Source organism: Nyctibius grandis, chromosome 5, assembly GCF_013368605.1.
Source record: "Nyctibius grandis isolate bNycGra1 chromosome 5, bNycGra1.pri, whole genome shotgun sequence".
NCBI lineage: Eukaryota > Metazoa > Chordata > Aves > Nyctibiiformes > Nyctibiidae > Nyctibius > Nyctibius grandis.
This window is the reverse complement of record NC_090662.1, coordinates 66,256,679-66,274,938: the sequence shown is the minus strand read 5'-3', so window position 1 is coordinate 66,274,938 and position 18,260 is coordinate 66,256,679. Positions and strand designations below refer to the sequence as shown.

At 37.3% G+C, this 18,260-nt stretch overlaps 1 protein-coding gene across 1 annotated transcript in view; it reads right to left on the bottom strand.

Annotated features, from left to right (window-relative positions):
• The window catches only part of GNPTAB (N-acetylglucosamine-1-phosphate transferase subunits alpha and beta), a 47,005-nt gene that overhangs the window by 8,465 nt on the left and 20,280 nt on the right, over positions 1 to 18,260 (bottom strand). Inside the window, 11 exon segments of the mRNA XM_068402156.1 lie at positions 780 to 865; positions 3,513 to 3,626; positions 4,677 to 4,896; positions 5,170 to 5,369; positions 6,346 to 6,786; positions 6,788 to 7,455; positions 8,604 to 8,807; positions 9,562 to 9,685; positions 11,348 to 11,518; positions 12,610 to 12,789; positions 14,552 to 14,713. Coding sequence (XP_068258257.1) covers positions 780 to 865; positions 3,513 to 3,626; positions 4,677 to 4,896; positions 5,170 to 5,369; positions 6,346 to 6,786; positions 6,788 to 7,455; positions 8,604 to 8,807; positions 9,562 to 9,685; positions 11,348 to 11,518; positions 12,610 to 12,789; positions 14,552 to 14,713 — 2,570 coding nt within the window.

Sequence of the window (18,260 nt, the reverse complement as noted above, 5' to 3'; positions counted from 1 at the left end):
CTGGGGCAACTACATGCTTCAGAAACTCCTCACCACTCTCCCCTGCCCAACACCACTGGTGAGGCAATAGACAGGAGACAAGGCTATGAGCTCCACACCAGCAAACAGCTTCATTGGCATGTAACTGGTTTGCAGGTTTCAGAGAAGAAAGACCTCAGAGAACCTGCATCTTGGGCAGATCTATGCAAATACAATTATTCAAACAAACACACAGTCATGATCATAGTTTGTCCTGCCCTTTCCAAAAGGGGATGGAAACCCTTTTCTTGTCCCACTCCCTCCCTCCCTATCACTCCTCCTCCTTGCGGGAAAACTACAAGGCAGTCAGGGCTAAAATGCTTTTTCTGTTCTTCTCTTAAGCTTCAGTAGAAGAAAAGATGAAGCAGATTTACAACTTCTAGGTACATGACAGGCTCGTTCCTCCTTTTTATGCTACTTTAACTGCCCTCACTCACTACATATAGTCAATTTATATAGCCATCTAAAGATACTCTGGCTTACTCTTGCACATGAAAATTAGGATCTGGCCCAAGATGACACAAGTAGCATGGAAATATTTAGTCTCCTAAATAAGAAACTGTGAAAAAAGATCACATAATTCTGCACAATGAAACATACGTAAGTAGATATCAGTATGTTTCTTCAGTTCCACTGTTAAAATAAATTGAGCTAAGATTTGTTAACATACACATACAATCTTTGGTCATATATGTATTTATACTACTTCTTATTGCTTTACAAAACCTAGCATGGCTTTTCACAGGACTGTAACAACATACCTGTATTTATTTTTGTCCTTGTATGCCTTACGAATCCTGTCAGTCACAGGTTTGCAATTAGTCACCAGGTTTTTTGTTACTGGAGGCTGAAAGAAAACATTACTTAGATTATCAGTTACTGAAAATTATAGAGTCTGTTATAAAGACGTATTTTGTAGAAAAAACTTATAGCTAGAAATGCCTGCATACGCCTTACTCTCCTGGAATGAAAAGCACTAGTTTCTTGATGAACTGTTGAGGGGAAAAACAAATAAAAAAAAAATACTGGTGTATATCATCATGATTTCCTATGCATACAAATATTATATGAAAAATACAGATAATTTTTGGCAAAAACATCCTAACTTCTAGATTTCACACTCAATAAAATATTCAGAAGTTTTAGCTCATCTGACAGCTCTCTTTGACATTCCTCCGGTAGAGGCAAGCAGTAACACTGGCCAGGCAAACTGCAGGACAGCTGATATACATTACGAGTTATTTTTCTATCACAAGCTATGTTGAAACAATTCTGGGAAATAAAATCCCTACTCTCAAGGGATTATTTCTATGGTAGTAGGCTCATTCCAAGAAATTTAGCTGTTGCAGACAACAAAAATAAAAATAAATTACGCCTCTGTGCTAAACACAAACACTATTTTGTCACTATTTGAACTGACTGGTAACATTAGTACATTAGGCATTACTGCTTAGATTAGTAGTATTTTACTAACTCTCCAAAAAGATTAAAGTAATTTGACATCGTTCCCAACAACTGAGACTTATTTTTAATCCCATCTTAAAACACATTAATGGCAGCCATCCTTTATTACTACTTTTCAAAGTTTTTACTTCACAGAATTTTGCAAACTGAATTGAGAGTCATAAAGAGGCAAAATAAAGTAAGGCTATACTGGATGCAATGTCCTCAGACCGTGCAGGATTCTCGAATCCACACTTGCATTTCTTCAAATCAGGCTGACAGAATGGTTTTATTATATATTTATATATAACTTTGCTGGAACTCAGACTTAAGGGAAAATATTTTTAAAACCTTTTAACATAGCCTGCTAAGAACACAAGGCAGGATAGGTATCCAGAGGAAGAAAAAGAAAAAAGAAAAAGAAAAAAAGAAAGTAATCAATGTCCATATACATTTATCTACACACATACTGTAGATCTCTGTACTATGATTTGCACGTATGGCAGATCAATAATGCTCTTCTACTACCCAATAGTTCATGATCTGTAATCATCAAAATTATTTTTGCTTTGATACAGTATTGGTTTGAAGCTATAAAACACTAGGTCATCAATTTAGCAAAGTACATGCATACATTTTTTTTCAAGTGCGTAGGCTGACGCAGGAATAAAATTCTCATTGCAAAAGAAATCTAGGTATTAGTATCAGATCTAAAAAGTCTAGGTTCCTAAATTCCAGCAGATTTTAATGAGAATTTTACCTCTAAAATATAAATTAAGGACTTACGACTAGATGTTCCTTAAGGATTTAAGACCTCAATTTTTACAGAATGGTTTAGGTTGGAAGGGACCTCAGGAGCTAATCTGATCCAACACCCTGCTCATGCAGGGCCACCTACTGCCAGCTGCCCAGGACTATGTCCAAATGGCTTTTGAGTATCTCCAAGGATAGAAACTGCCCACAAATGGGTAACCTGCACCAGTGCTTGGTCACCCTCACCGTAAAAAAGTGTCTTGATGTTTAGAGGGAACCTCATGTTTACAGTTTGTGCCCGTTACCTCTTGTCCTGTCACTGGGCACCACTGAGAAGAGCCTGGCTCCATCTTCTTTGTGCCCTCCCTTCAGATATTTATATTAATTGATGAGATCCCCCCTTGAGACTGCTCTTCTTTAGGCTAAACAGTCTTTCCTCGTAAGAGAAATGCTCCAGTCCCTTAATCACCTTCATGTCCCTCCACTGGCCTCCTTCCAGTATGTCCATGTGTCCCTTGTACTGAGGAGCCTGGAACTGGACACAGCACTCCAGGTACGGCCTCATCAGTGCTGAGCAGAAAGGAAGGGTCACCTCCCTTAACCTGCTGGCAATACTTTATCTAATGCAGACCAGGATACCATTAGCCTTCTTTGCCGCAAGGGCACACTGTTGGCTCATGTTCAACTTGGTGTCCACCAGGACCCCCAGGTCCTTTTCTGCCAATCTGCTTTCCAGCTGGGTAGCCCCCAGCGTAATACTGGTGCATGAGGTTGTTCCTCCCAGGTGCCAGACTCTGCACTTCTTGCTGAACTTCACTAGGTTCCTGTCAGCCCATCTTTGGAAGTTAAAAGGAGTTAGTCTGAAGCCTTCAAATTAGGAAGAATTATTCTGAAGATGTCCATCTGATGGTTTGGTGTTTTTTTGGATTTTGTTTTGGTTTTAAATACGTGGGTTATAATTCAGATAAAGACGTATCAGAAAGTTCTAGTCCAAGAGGTATTTGGCTTATTGTCTTTTTTGGTTCACAACTGTGAATTTTCTTAACAAGGATGACTTTTTAAATCCCATATATAATAACATTCTAAAGCTCAGCTTTTCTCTGTTTTTGAAGGAAATTAATGGCTCTGAGTTAGGAAGTAGCTTGTAAAATTTTCATTTTATAACACTTAATTCATGTACACACAAGTAGAAATTTTTGTAAATATTTCCCATACAGAAATCAAACCAACTTTTCAAGCACAGTAAACACATGCTCAGGAAATAAACCAAGCATTTTTTTAAGACCGATGTATCTTACCAGATTGGGATCATAATATGCTTCCTGAGTTGGTGGAATGACATGGATGTGAGTGATGTTGGCAGGAAGAGCTTTAGAGCAATTTATTAGCATTTGTTCTAGACCAGTCAAATCCTAATAGAAAGAGAGAAAAAAAAATCCTGTTTCCTCACTGACATAGTTCTAAAAATCCAGGGTGCACAGACATATTTAATGTTATCTATGTAACAAATTTCTGTGCTACTGTCAGAAAAAGGAGAAAATATTCATCAGAAGCAATTCAAGAACTGCTGAAGTCCGTGGGACTCCCCATACACCTAAAGTAAAGCAAATGCTCAGTGCATAGTTGAATTGAGACCAGATAAAGCATGACTTAAAGTAACTTTAATTTAAAAATGAAAAACACACCTCTACTGCTGATGTCAGGACAGTACAGCATTCCCAAACCAGTAGCGGCATATTAAATCCCAAATCAAGCAAACAAACAGAAAAGTGAACTAATAGGACAGGAAGAAGTTTTTCTGACTAAGGTAGAGATCAGGAACACACTAAAGCAGGTCTGTGTTCCAGCTATACCAGTAATTTTATGTGCTATTTCAAGAACAAATTATTTTATTGGTTGTGCCAATTCCTCTCTGTAAAGCAGAAATAGTACACTTCGTACTTTACTGTCTCTAAGAGCTTAAGTCCTACAAAGACCATGTCTCTCTGTTTATCATGTTCCCAGAAATACAGAAATGTGAATCTTTGTATGTGGTCAATCTATTTACTAGTACGACTTCTTTGCTACCTTTTTTCCTCCTTTCTTTAGGCCACAAGTTCCTCAGAGCAAGGACTGTCTTTTACTATGTGTGAGAACAAAAGCAAGCACTGCAGGATCCCACTCTCTGCAGTGGCTTTTACCAGTGAACATCTTTTCTGACAAACTCACACTAACTGCTTTCTTGAACTTGGGCACCAGTGATCCGTTTTTCTGATGTTGCTAGAACTCAATTTAGTTGTTGACTCCATATAACAATGATAAAATAGAATTCAATGTTATATTCTCCAGCTAAAATTTAAGAATTGCCAAATGTTACAGATGCTATAAGCAAGGATAAATAAAAGATTTGACTCATTTTATTTTAATAGTTTTGGACTTTAAAACTGAAGTAACTCTAAAAGTTACTCGTAAGGAAAGAGTACCTGCAAACTTAATGGTAATTCATGGATTCTCGTGGCCAACGTGCGAATCTCTCGGTCAGACAAAATGCCTGACTGGTCCGTGTCAACCTCATCGAAGATCTGAGAAATGTTCAGTGGCTGGACTGCACTCATAAGATAGTAGAAATATGAAAAAGCAAACTGCATATCTTCTGAGTGACGCACTTTGTGAAATGATGTCTTGTCAAACTCCTCAGGAAACCTATATAAGAATGTAAACTAATTTAGTACTTCAGTTTCTTAAAAGTAAAACAGTCCTTTCCTAAAAACAAATTCTCATATAATTTTTAAGAAGTCCTCAAAAGTCTCCTTACTTTAGCACAACTATCATATTGTAATAAATTCCCTATTTTCCTTTTCAAAATATTATTTTAATAAGTAGCCATCAACAGACTGGAAATAGCTATAGCAAAGCATCAACAGAAAAGCAGAATTAACTACAGTTTTACATTATTCAAAACAGAGACATACTCACATATCCTGTAGCTCTTGCATAACAGTGCGGTCAATCATGTGAGGCATATGAGCAGGGACTTTCCGAGATGTAAATCCAAATTTGCTGTTTAAAAGCTTATTTACATATCGAAGGGAATCAGCAAATGTATCTTTCAGCTGCCTTCCAAAATGTTTACCATCAGTAAAGTATGACATTTGTTTGAGTAATGACTCTTCCTCCTGAACAGCAGGACAGTCATAAATCAAGGTTACATTACCAAAAAAAGACTGAAAACATTAAACATAGGAAAAGTGACATTTCAGCCAGATGCCAACTCTTTCCAATATTTGAAAATGGGAAGAGAAGTTTTGAATATTTTTCTTCATATTCCTTAGTTCTCTCTTTAAAAAGAAAAGATGAAAGGTAACCTTTTCCTTAATATTTTCATGCTTTGAGGACAAGTAGTCTATAAAAAACTTCCTTAATATTTGTGCTCTGACACCCATATTGAAGTCCCTGTTTGCTATCAGATTTATTTGCAATATTGCCTTTTTTTTTTCATCCACATTTGATAAACTGAATGCTATGAATATAAAGATTCCTCATGCAAAATCCAATCTTACACCAACAGAAAGATGTAGTCTTTTAAAAACATAGCCCCTGTGCCATCTGGAGTAGTGCAAAGCAGTTGCTACCAATTGAAGCACAGTCTCTATCTTGTCTTCTAGAGGTTTTCAAAACTCTGCTAAAATTCTTTGGCTGGAAGCAGAGGGAGCCTCCTACATGTTTTCTTGACATGGTCTGGGTATTCGGTTTTGTTGGCAGACTTTCAATTTAACCTTTAGAGCCCAAGTACTTACCATTATACATTTTTTTAACAGACTGGATCCATATTTGCATAAACGCAATCAAAACAAAATTTAAGCTTTGTTGAATTGTATTTGCCAACATACAATGAATAAAAAGTGAATTTGACCAAAAAAAAAGCAGTAGAAATGGAATAGAAATGGCTATTCAGCTTTTACCACCTAGCTAAGAGAGGCCCAGATCTCAAATTAGATTTTATGCAGAAAGTCGAAAGGAGCTTTCAAAAAAAATCTCAGTATTTGCCTCAAAGGCAAGACACATTCCAAATTTATAGATCATATTAACAGTATTCCACTAAATGCAGAAAGATGCAACTATTCCAATAAGCAATGACTTTAAAATACTCACATCAAGAAGGTCCTGGAAATACTTCTTTTTCTCCCATGGCAAAAAGCCTTGGTAACTTCCAGAGTAAGACTGTAATTTTCTTCCCACTAGCCCCTCCCTTACATTTGTATCCACCTGCGCACGCCCCTTTCGTCCTTCCATTCCCTGTGCGTCTTCTCCAGTATCTAAATTTCCAGTATGTTTTGATTTCTGGGTTTCCCTTAATATGAGTGCATTCAATACTTTTTCCCGAGTTTCATTTTTATTTCCCATGCTCTGTGAGGGAAGTATGGATTTAGACTTTACTTTATAAATAGGTTTATTTGTGTTCATTGTCACAACAGTCCCATTTGTTCCTGTCAGCCTCGAAGGAACTTCTTCATTTGCTTTTATTGTTTTTATTTTGCCATCATTTACATGTTTATAAGGCTTCTGCCAGCTGGTATGGTTCTTCTGATCTTCTGAAACGATTACGCATTGCCCTTCTTTCCAGGCCTATAATATTCTTTACTGTAGTTGAGAACTGGAAAGGTCTCAGGAGAGCAGCCTTGGATAGGTTAAATCCTTTCTGAGTGATATCACCACTTAGTAGTTTTAAGTCCAGGTTCTGCAGTGCTAGCTGAACATCTTCAGGAAGGAGAGACACATTTACTGATGGTATTATCACCTCTTCATGTAGACTGTCTTTTGTGCCATTTCGACGTCTCCTAACTCTTGGAAAGCGTTTTTCTTCAGGAATATCCTCAAATATCATTTCAGCTTCTGGTATTGAAGTTATAGTTTTAAAATCAGAGTCACGTTTTTGCATGGAAGTTGTGTTCAGTTTTGGTTCCTCTCTAGTATCAGCTTCAACAGCTACCTGCATTTTAAACTCTTCATCATTTTTATTTAGAAATGTAAGGTTAAAATAGATCACAGTTGCATTCATGCCACTATGCATTATGAGGTGTATAGTCTTCCATTTGTTAGCAACTGAAGCATGTCGGATAATTGGATTATCACTATATGAACCGTCAATTCCTTTCTTGGCTATTTCACTGAAGCTGAAGTAGGGCAGACATTCACCTTTGGGAATAACATAGTAGGTCTGATTAAGTTGAAGCGTCACCTTATACATCTCTTCAAAGTGATCTGGAAAAAAAACCAAGAAACAAAACAAGTTTCTGTCAATTTGCAGCATGACGCTTGTCTTTCAGTCTTTTTTAATTGTAATATGCCCAGCTAGAATCACTATACTAGCAGGGAGACAGCTTTGTGAAAGAACACTTACTGTAGCTTCCAGTTTCTTGCTCATCTATCTTTAATAATGAATGACTAGAACATACTCAGATATATAAAGCTGCCAGACATTCCAGTAGTAATTCTAAAAGCCAGTATAATTTATCACTCTTTCAGTCTCTACCTGAAGAGCATAAGCGGCTCGTTACCACACCTCACTTAAAATTATGTATCAGTCATAAGTAACATGCCCATACTACATTTTTGCCACATTTTAGTAGATTAATGTTACAACAGTTGGATTTCACTACTACACTGCATCTTGATTTGAGGCTTCCAAAATCAAATAGGCTGAATCGAACTTCTCCCTCCCACAGCAGAAGACAGATTATCTGTCAGCTCTCACATGAACAAAACCTCACTGCCAGCAACAGAATTGCCAGTAACACGTTTGTCTGAGCTGAGATGCAGGGGAGCCTCTACTCTTCCAAACAGGCCTAATTCTTCCATTTCTATTCCTCTGCCTATACCAGACAGCACTCTCAATCACTTCATTCACTCCTGCTAGACTTTCATATCAAAATAAACTTCAGACAACTTTACAGGTGACTGAAAGTAGCATTTGGCAAGAGCCGAGAGCCAGGCTTGAACTCGTGTTGTCAGCATCAGAGAGGTTCTTTATTCTTAACCGCTACAGGCATCATCAAGTCAGTTGACCTTATTCAGGTAAAGACTGTTTGCGTAGCTGAAATGCAATTTCTCCATTTAAAATGTAAGCCTCTTGGGGCAAGGAGTCTGATGCTTGCTGCTGCGTAAAGTATCAAGCACCCCACCCATGTTTTGTCAATAATGGTTTTATTAAATAAAGCAGCATATAATATTGATTCAGGTTTGGATTAATGAATACAAGAAGCAGCTGACTTTTTTCTTCAGCTGCTAGCAGCTCTTTTCCACAACAGTACAGGGCATCTTAGCCTAATCCAAGAGTAATTATGAACCAAAAAGTCAAGTAATTCAAGAAAATCCCTACAGAAAGTTCATCAGCAATGTATTTTACATACCCTGGCCACAGTCACCAGCATCAAATCCACACGAGAGGACATTGCAGGCCTGATCACAGAATTTGTCTGCTAGCCAGGAATTAGCACAGCCTTGGTTACAGTATGAAACACCACTTATTCCTGCACCAAATTGCCATGGTGGTCCATTCCCGATACCTCCAACTGCGCCTCCACCAGCAACATACCGACTGCCCCCACTGTTACCTACAGGGAGAGAAAACAAAAAACCCCAGTCATCTGAGATCCTTATTTCTGAGGAAAGGCACATTTTAAGCCACAGTGTTAAAGCTAGACTGAAGAGTCAGCCACCTTATTTACCACTGGTGAAATTAAAATGGGGCAAACGCTAACTAGACCTCTGTGAGTTAGTGAAAAATCTATAGTGTGCACAATATCACTGTAGAAGTTTAGGAACTAACTTAAAATTGCAACAAAAACTCCAATATATTTTGTCTTAACCTCAAAAGGCAGGCAGAAAACTGATGTACTACTTCTCGTGCTTGCAGTCTTGATTTTACAGTGCCTTAGAGTGTTATCACTTCCTCAATCCAGAAGTACCACTTCATTTTCCTACCCTGCAGTCCTGAAAATTCAATCTAGGAACTAATGGTGCAGCTTCACAGTCCTGTTATAATTAGAATTCTGAGTCCAAATAACATATAATTTTTATATATATATTATACAATAATATATAATAATAATTTGAATTTCCAAAAACTTCCTTTCAGCTAGTCAAATTTGGTACCCAAAGATTTTCCTATGCTCTACTATTTGCTGTCATTTTCCATAGGAATCTGTAGTTTACAGGAAATAAGGTTTTAATCTGTAAGCCAACTTTTTTTATTATTATTAAAGGAGGCAAATTTTGTAGTTACAGGAGAATGACAAATTACAGAATTATTCTTTTAAGAAAAAAAAAAACAGTTCACTTTTTCTAAATTTAACATTGCTGTCTTACCAATGCAATCACCTCCATCCCAATCACATGCTGAGTTATTACAGGCTTTATCACAGTAACCATCTTTAATCCATGAGCCAGGACATCCCTCAGCACAGTTTGGCACAGGCCAAGTCAAGTAAACCTGGAACAACATTACAGTCTGAGACAAGGACTGGCAAACAGAAGTCAACTGAGCTTGTTTCTCAGAATACAGAGAACTTAAAATAAGGTGTATAGTGCCTTAAGTATTCACAAAGCTTTACAAACAGCATTTAAACTATCACCTGTGAAGTTAACGTTGTCCCTTTCAGACAGAGGGAAGAACTGAAGAATTCCCAACGCCGTACAGTAGGGCAACAACAGCCAGAAATAGAAAGTAGAACTTCCCAAATCCACTTCCCCAAACCATACTCCAATGAAAATTAATATTCTATCTTTTATCAGGTAAGAAGGGGGAACTTAAACTCTGAAATAGCTCTGCAGTTCGCTTATTCTCCTGACTTAAAATGTTTCTTCATTACTAACCAGTCATGAGATAAGCAGCACATGTTGAGCATCTAATCCTCTATGACTTAAACAATTCTAAGAATTGCCAAGATTAAAAAAAAGTGTGGGGGTGTGTGTATTTTCAACTGGGGAGAGATTAAAAACCACACACATTTTCCTTTAGGTCTTATTGTTTCAAGATTTTAGCAGCACATTTCCTACTGAAACACCTACTGATCAGGTTATCTCAAACAACATTGCACCTAAGATGACTTTATCATCATAACTGAGAAGAATAACTGAAGAACAATAGAAACGCACTAATAATATGATTTTGTAATTATGTGCCTACATCCTTAAAAGATTTAAAACAACTAAAAGCCTCCTAATACACTCAAGTACTGAAACAGTAATTTTCGGGTAGCTTAAATTGTTGTACAACCCTTCTCTGTGTGTACCCAAGTGTGCACATCTGCCTGCATGAAGTGTTTTATTCAGTGGTCTTTAGTTTCCTGTGTAAATACTGCTTTAATATAAATAATAAATATAAATCTGAATTTTTTCCTCCATGTTGCTCCCGTAGATCACACTCATTGATGAAAACTCTGCTGGCAACCAGAGTCTTTATGCATGACTATTGCTAATGTTTCCTCACCCTGCTTTCTTTGCTTAACCCCAGTTGTTGACAGTAAACCTGTTGAAACACTTAACAATATCTCTTTTAGTAAATAATTATATATGATTATATATAGATTGGGCAAAGAGATTATGGGTGTCTGGAACAGAGGTAATTAACAGTGAATTTAAATATTAGACCAGTTTGAATGTCATCTGACTTCAGTGTTCCCATGGAAGAACTGATTCTGGTTTGTTTTGAACATTTCCCACAAAGCAAAAAGAATTTACAAGGGAGGGAAGACTCGTAGCTGTCAAACATCACATCAATCTTACCAGTGCTTCAACAGAAAGTGGGAGAATTAGAGAATGACACTGATAAACAGAAGCATGAAACCTGACAGAAGAACCATTATACCGCCAGAAACCTGTGAGTGAATACGAATAAAAGCAATTCTGCAACCCAAATATCAAAACAGCACACATACGAAAAAGGACATAGCCCTCCCCACCCTGCACCTTTGCTAACAACTGTCTACTTAAAAATAATGAACCTTTAGAGGTAAAATGGGGCGCATGGAGCAAAGGCAAATCTTCTTATATTTGCTCTCCCTTTCAAAGTAGTATTTCTTTGTATTTTATTATATAGCATAGAAAAGTTTTACATCTACTTCTGGTAAAAAATCCTTTCATAATGGCTTACCTTTTGACCTTTAGAGTGACTGTAAAAATCATCAGGCCAAACATCCTTCCCAAACATAACGTCATCATTGAGATAGATAAACTTCTGAGAGAGGCCACTGATACGATGAATGTGACTTTCAATAGCTGGTGAACTGAAGGTAGGCAAGTGACTCACATTCTGAAATATTTCCTAAAACAAAAAAGCCCCAACAATCCAAAACAGTTTCAGAAGGCAAAAATAAATTAAAAAGCCCCAAATCATAAAAGTCAGGCACATCAGATATATTTGACACTTATATACTAAAAAAAAGTTTTATTAAGAACAAGAAGAGATATGAAAGACAAAAAAAAAGTGAAAATATTTTAGAAAAAAAACCACAAACTTTGCTATCTCATTTCTCCCCCCACAAAACCATTTTCAAGTCTGCTGCTTAACTAAGAAACTGCATCTGGGTCAATGCAAAGACACAGACTCCTCTTTCATGGGGTACTGGATCAGGCCCAGTGTACACATATTTGTACTTCTCATGCACTACAGGCTGCACAAAATTTCAAGCAAGTTGAACCTCCTCCAGCATTCAAAAAATCAGGATTCTTCCATCTTTTTCAAGTAACTTCACAAGCAGACAGCAACAGAAGTTGAATTAGTATCTTGTTACCACTTAGGTTGCTCAGGGCTCCTATGGCATATCCAGATACCAAAATTATTCCTGAATTTGTAATAAGAAGCTACTAGAGTATTTTTGTTTCATTTATTCAGGAAGCTTGAAGGATTCCCCTTCTCTTTTCAAATAAGCTTTTCAGAATGCATAGATACTTTTTCTGCAGCCATCTTCTTAGTTCCAGTAATTGTAAACCATCCTGTCTCAACACAAGCTTATTAGGTTATTACTGGTCCTGACAGATTGTTATGGATTCAGATTACATTTTCTTCTCCCCGGGTTTTTTATAAACAGACTTTTTAAGGCAATTAGACATGGGTATACGTTAGCTGAAGCCTCAGTATTTGGAAAGGTGGACTAAATGAAGGCTTGATATATACTCAGTTATCTGCTTAGCCAAAATACAAAGATATACTGGGGTTTAATAAAACTATGGATGAGACAGGGAAGAGGTGGCCACTTCTAACTTCCAAACAAATGCAGCCTTTAGCTGAAAGGGGATAACTACATTTCAAAACAAACACAGAATCTTTATTAGTGGCACTTTCATGATGGTATTTTTGTTTGCTTGGGTTTTTGGGGGGGTTTTTTGTTTGTCTTTTGTTTGTTTGGCTTTTACCTGATGTGTCACTATGGTTATCCGAGGATTATCCAGGTTAAGCCAGGAAGGAATCTGCCCATTAGTGACGATGAAAATATGTCGTACCCAAGGGGCATGCCTCTCTATTGATCGTAATGAGTATCTCAGCTCTTCATTATCTTCAAAACGGCTGGCAGAAATATCTTCATCCTGTTTAGACTATAAAAAGAAAAATCCTTTCTTAGATTTTTAAATAGAACATTCAAGTTCTGATCCAGCTAGGTAACCACAGTGTGCTTTAGCATGTGGGTGCATAAGCATCTGAGGACTTAGACATTCAAAAATAAAAAGTATATTGATCAAGTACCATTATTGTTCTAAAAGGTCATATTCTTCTGAATTATCAAGGTGAACAACACAATCTTCTGATATCAATGGCTGACCATCTGGTATCATTAGGGCGTCTGCTGACCACACTGCAAGATGACAGTGCCTTGCATGATCCTGGCTCTTGAAGAACCCCAGAAAAAACACACCCTCCTGTTTTCCTGGATTATTAGTCTCAATTATTTCCTGATCTTGAACAAAAGCTAAGTTGCCTTTCAGATCTGTAAAATCACCTTTCAGAAATCCAGTTTTAAGATGCTGGGGCCTTCCAAGAGCATTGCATCATAAGCCATATATAAATGTCACCTAATATAGATACACTGGAAATGTCATGATGTAGCAGCTCTTCAATTATCCCCCACTCTTTTATTTTAAAGAACTAAGCAGGAGAAAATTAACAAAACTGAGCCTAATACTCACTATCAAATAGCTAAGTGTTTCCATATGATTTTGTTAAAAAGACAAGATTTTAATTAGAAGCTCTTCAGGTATGTAACAAAATTAGGTTACATTATGTTTCTTTTGCCATTTATTAGATCTTAATGACCTCTACTAAAACCAACAATTAAGGCTGCCTAAAAGGAACATTTCTAAAAGAAGTATGCCCAGCTGAAACAGGAAACTCAAGAAAAATTTGAACGTTTAACAATTTCCCTTTTCACTGCAGATTCTACACACTGTAAATAAGTCTCCTTCTTTTCTAATATGTACAGTAACACAGCTTACATGTTCTCAAAAACATGACAACTGAAAACATTTCAGCAACACCAGCATCCATTGGCTAGGTACCCATTTACAAAAAAATGCATAATTTCAACATGGGGAAGTATAAAGTTTGAGTTCAGGGTTTGTATTAACAAGGAAAAGCTCCCCAAAAGCCAGGTTCACAGGATCAAAAGACAGACGGCAAGCTTTACTGGAGAGGGCACATTCACTCTACCCATGCCACTTGACATTTACTGTAAAATTAAATCTAGCACGAGAAAAAGATCCCGATTTTAGAAGATCTTATCTTGAAACAGACATCTTGCTATTTTATTTCCTTTTGCTAAACTAAACATCCTTGCTTGTATCAAAAGCATTCAAAGTAAGCCTCCTTTCCTTACAGACATCTGTATTTCAGGTTGTCAACGTCTTTGGAAGAGAAGTAATTAGCATTTGCTCAACATATATGATGCTGCAAAGCAAAAAATGTCTAAGAAACATATTAGGAAGGAGATAATCATGTTTGCTAATAAAGCCCTCTGTCTCCCCCACACAAGAAGCCTGCTTATCTCCCAGTCGGTATCAGTTAAGCCTTTCAGGACTTGACTGCACACAACCTTATCAGAACATGTGCAGAGGGTAAAATTTTTCATTCAGTGGAGAATGTGAAAACTTCAATTAGATGTCACTCTGTTTGATCCTTCTTCCTCCTTGATTTCAGAATTTGACAGTGTTCTTGTGATGTTTTCTTATAACATAATAAATACTGGATTCTTAACACTTCCAAGCTTCTGGAAAAAATCCCATGTTCCTTGTCATTGACTCGTTAGCCTCTACTTGCAGTTTTTAAATACAACCACCTTTATGTGCTGTAACAGAATTTACGTACCTGACTGACAGAGCTGAGGTCCCACAGTAAATAAGCAGGATTAAGCATCAGTTCTTTTCCATCTATAGTCATGTTCTTCTTCGCTTGCTTGCTTAGTTCTTGGAAACCCTTAGGGTTATTCAGTTGCAAGAGAGCCACGCTGGCTTCTGAATAGAGCTGCAACTACACAAGCAGAGAAAATAATTTCTGGCATGCATCCACAGCAGCACACTTCCTTTGCCAATTTCATCTTTTTGTTGTATATTTCTTACTAGAGTTACTAATTAGAACAACTGTTAAACACTGTTTTTAAAGAACTACAATTTTGTAAGAACACAAAAAGGGGTAGTAAAATGGGAAATTAAAAACATTTAAAGATACCGAACATTTCTAGATGCTTAATATTCACTTTCCAAAGAAAATTCCTCTTTACATGATGATCCAGCAACAGTAAAGCTGTCCATGTTATAAATATTTCTGGAGTCAGTGAATAGTAAGTCCCTATCCATTCCCCCCCAATAACAAAATTCATATCTTATTACAAATTTATTATATGACTGAACGAATCATACTTTTTTCCCATCTTAATCAAACAATGCTTGTCTCAGAAAATTAAGGCCACCAATTCATCATTGCTGTCAGAAGCGTGAAATTCTCAGAATGGTTTACACATCAACCTACAGCTCAGAAATCTGAGATACAAAGGCCTCCAGAACTAATCCATGTGGGTCTCCAAGTCCTTAATGATGGTTGCCAATATGCTGTTAAGGTCATTTCTTAGTTGTGGACTGTTTGATCTGTTTGCTGTTTTTATCTTTTGCCACTAGTAAGTCTGTATATCAGATTTCATAATGCACAGGATAAGAAGCAGCTTGCACTACATGCCCTTTCTAACAGCTAGTATAGCTTACAAATTACAGGGCACCAAAACATTTCACTAGAAATATAGCATAACCCAATAAAATGCTGTGTTTACCACATGAAGTAGGATGAGCAGACACAAACAAGCTAAAAGCAGAATGGCACTTTGATTCTCCAAGTGCATGAATTCAACAGTCAGACTGAGAATAAACACAGTTAATCATTAACAATATTTATTAGATGCTATGCTTAATTTTTGTTCCTTCATGCAATATAAGACAAATAAGCACATCTACAGATTTTCAGTTGCATAAGATCTGTAAAAGCAATTCATAAGTTTACAAAATTTGAATACTGTCATGTTCGAAAATGCAAAACCATCACAGTTTATTTCATAATACCCTTAAGTGATTTTTTTCTTTATTTTTTATTAAATCTGACCCTTTCTGCTCATTTTAAAGCAAACACTGGTCCCAGAGTTAGCACCCCTTCCCTTAGCAAGACCAGCTGTCCCACTTGTGACATTTTAAAGGTGTTGATGCTTTGACTCATATGCTATTTGAGATCTTTCAATCCGACTTATGAGGCCTGCCATTAGAAAAATCTGATAAATCCCAGACCTTCCAGGGAATCATCTGAACCTATGGGTGGAAAGGATGGCTTCAGTAGCTAAATGGCCGAGGTATAGTTACGGACTGCAGCTAGCAACCTCCAAAAATATCAATATCGAAATGCTACAGATTGCAAAGCTGCCATCAGTGGGTATGTGCTTTATTTAGGAATACAGCAGTGTCACACAGTCCCTTAGAATCTGTCATTTAAAACATACATATAACAAACCAAAAATATCACCATTCTAGAGCTTTGAAAGCACTTAAGAACATTTTGTTTCTTTTTAACTTGTTTCCACCAAACTCAACAAAATAGGTACCTGTACTACAGATTCCTAACTAGATTTATTACAAACACTTCCCCTTTCTCCCCATTAACACAGCATATATGTTCTAGGTTTTTAAATATGTAACAATCCAAGCACAAACAAGAAGTAGTGGAAAAATGTGCTCCACTTATCAGCATCAGAGTTAAGATAACCACTGCATTGAATATGCTATTTTTATTACATCAACATTTTTTTTTCCACCAATACTTTTTTTAAGAAACAAGCCTTTTCATAAGCAGCGCTATCAATAAAGTTAGATTTCAATGAAGTTATCTGGTGACATAACTAACTAGAGTCTAATAAATTGCAAGCTCTGCTCCAAGCATTTTTGCTGCTGGTATATTCACAGTGGAATTCTCTCCTGGCAGATTTTCTAATGTCTTGCAGGTATTAACCTCCTCTCAGTGGGGACACATGAGATTGCCCATCCCTTGAAATATTATCTTCTAGAGAACATCTTCAGCCAGACAAAACAGGTCAGCAGATCCAAAGGTATTGCAAAAATAGAACAGAAAAACAAGCAGGTAGACGCAGAGAGTCTAGCATGCTCAGGCAAGCCCCTGCTTCTAACACAAGCAGGCTGAAAAGATATGGTGCAGGCACACACCCAGACCACCACCCGTGTACTTTTATATCATGCACTTGAAAACGAGACAGGAAAAGTGCATTCTCCCCACCAGGTACTGTAAATGAAGGTTCTCCTTTGGAGCCAGCATGTTTAGCAATGCTTAGGCTTACTAGATTAGGAGGCAGGCTAGATGGGCCATGCCACCCCATGCAGAAGTAAACTTTAATTTCCACATGCACAAGGTAAGAGGCCTAAAGAGCAGATTTTTTTCTGAGGTGGTACTTGGACTCTTAACCAGTATTTAAATATTACGCTTTATCTTCTTAATGACCAAAGCTGATCATTAAGGAAATCAGATGCTCCTTTTTTCACACTCCAGTATGAATATTGGGAAAACTCATATGCCCACATAGCAAGGAAGGGGGCGTGGGGAGCATGTGTTGTGTTAAAGAGTTACCAAAAGCTTTACAAATATGGAATACTGTTGTCTTTACAAATTCATCAAGTTCCCTTTATAAGGTTACGTAATAGGAGGGTCATCTCAGAGTCAAAACCAATGCAATGCCTTAGGTTTTTTTTCCACAAAGCTTACTCATTACAACTATGTGAACATACAACACCAACTCCTGAAGCCACCTGTCTGCCCCATCAACACTGACAAGAGCAGCAGTAAGAATCCTAGACCCCCCACCCTCAAGGCAATGAGGACAGCAAACACCCAGCATCACTGTGCCTGCAGGTTCCTATGCGGCTTTTCTTCCATTAGTAAGACAAGGTCATTAAAAGACACATTACAGCCCTTAGCTTCCAACATAACTTGTCCATATACGTGTGCGCATGCAGAATAAAAAGGAAACAATATTTTGCAAAGGAAGGAGATTTGCAAACTCTCAACTTTCCCTGAAGCAATCAGGATATTAAATCTTGAAGGAAAGTCACCTTTCTCCAAAGATTTTTACCCCGTATATTATTTTAGTGAAAAAGTGTTAGCATGATAGCCTCAAAAAAACAAAATCAAAGCAAATCCCCTTGCCCTTTCAATCCTTCCCTTATCAGTCTTTACATCACTACCTAGTTTTTAAGTCACAAGCATCTCTTTTGGGCTGAACAACGATAGTTTTCTTTAGAAATGTAGGTAAGGGGGCAAAAGAAAAGCGAACAAAAATTTTCAGTTGTTCTTCTTCACGTATAGGTACAATGTAACATCTTTATAGCCTTTAAAAAAATACGGCTTAGCAGCAGACTGCTGCACAACCAGAGTAACACCTCCATCTAGTGGCTTACTCATGCAGCATTAAGAAAGCATGGAAAATGAAAAGCAGCCAAATACAATTTTCAACCACATCTGTCATAACGCACAC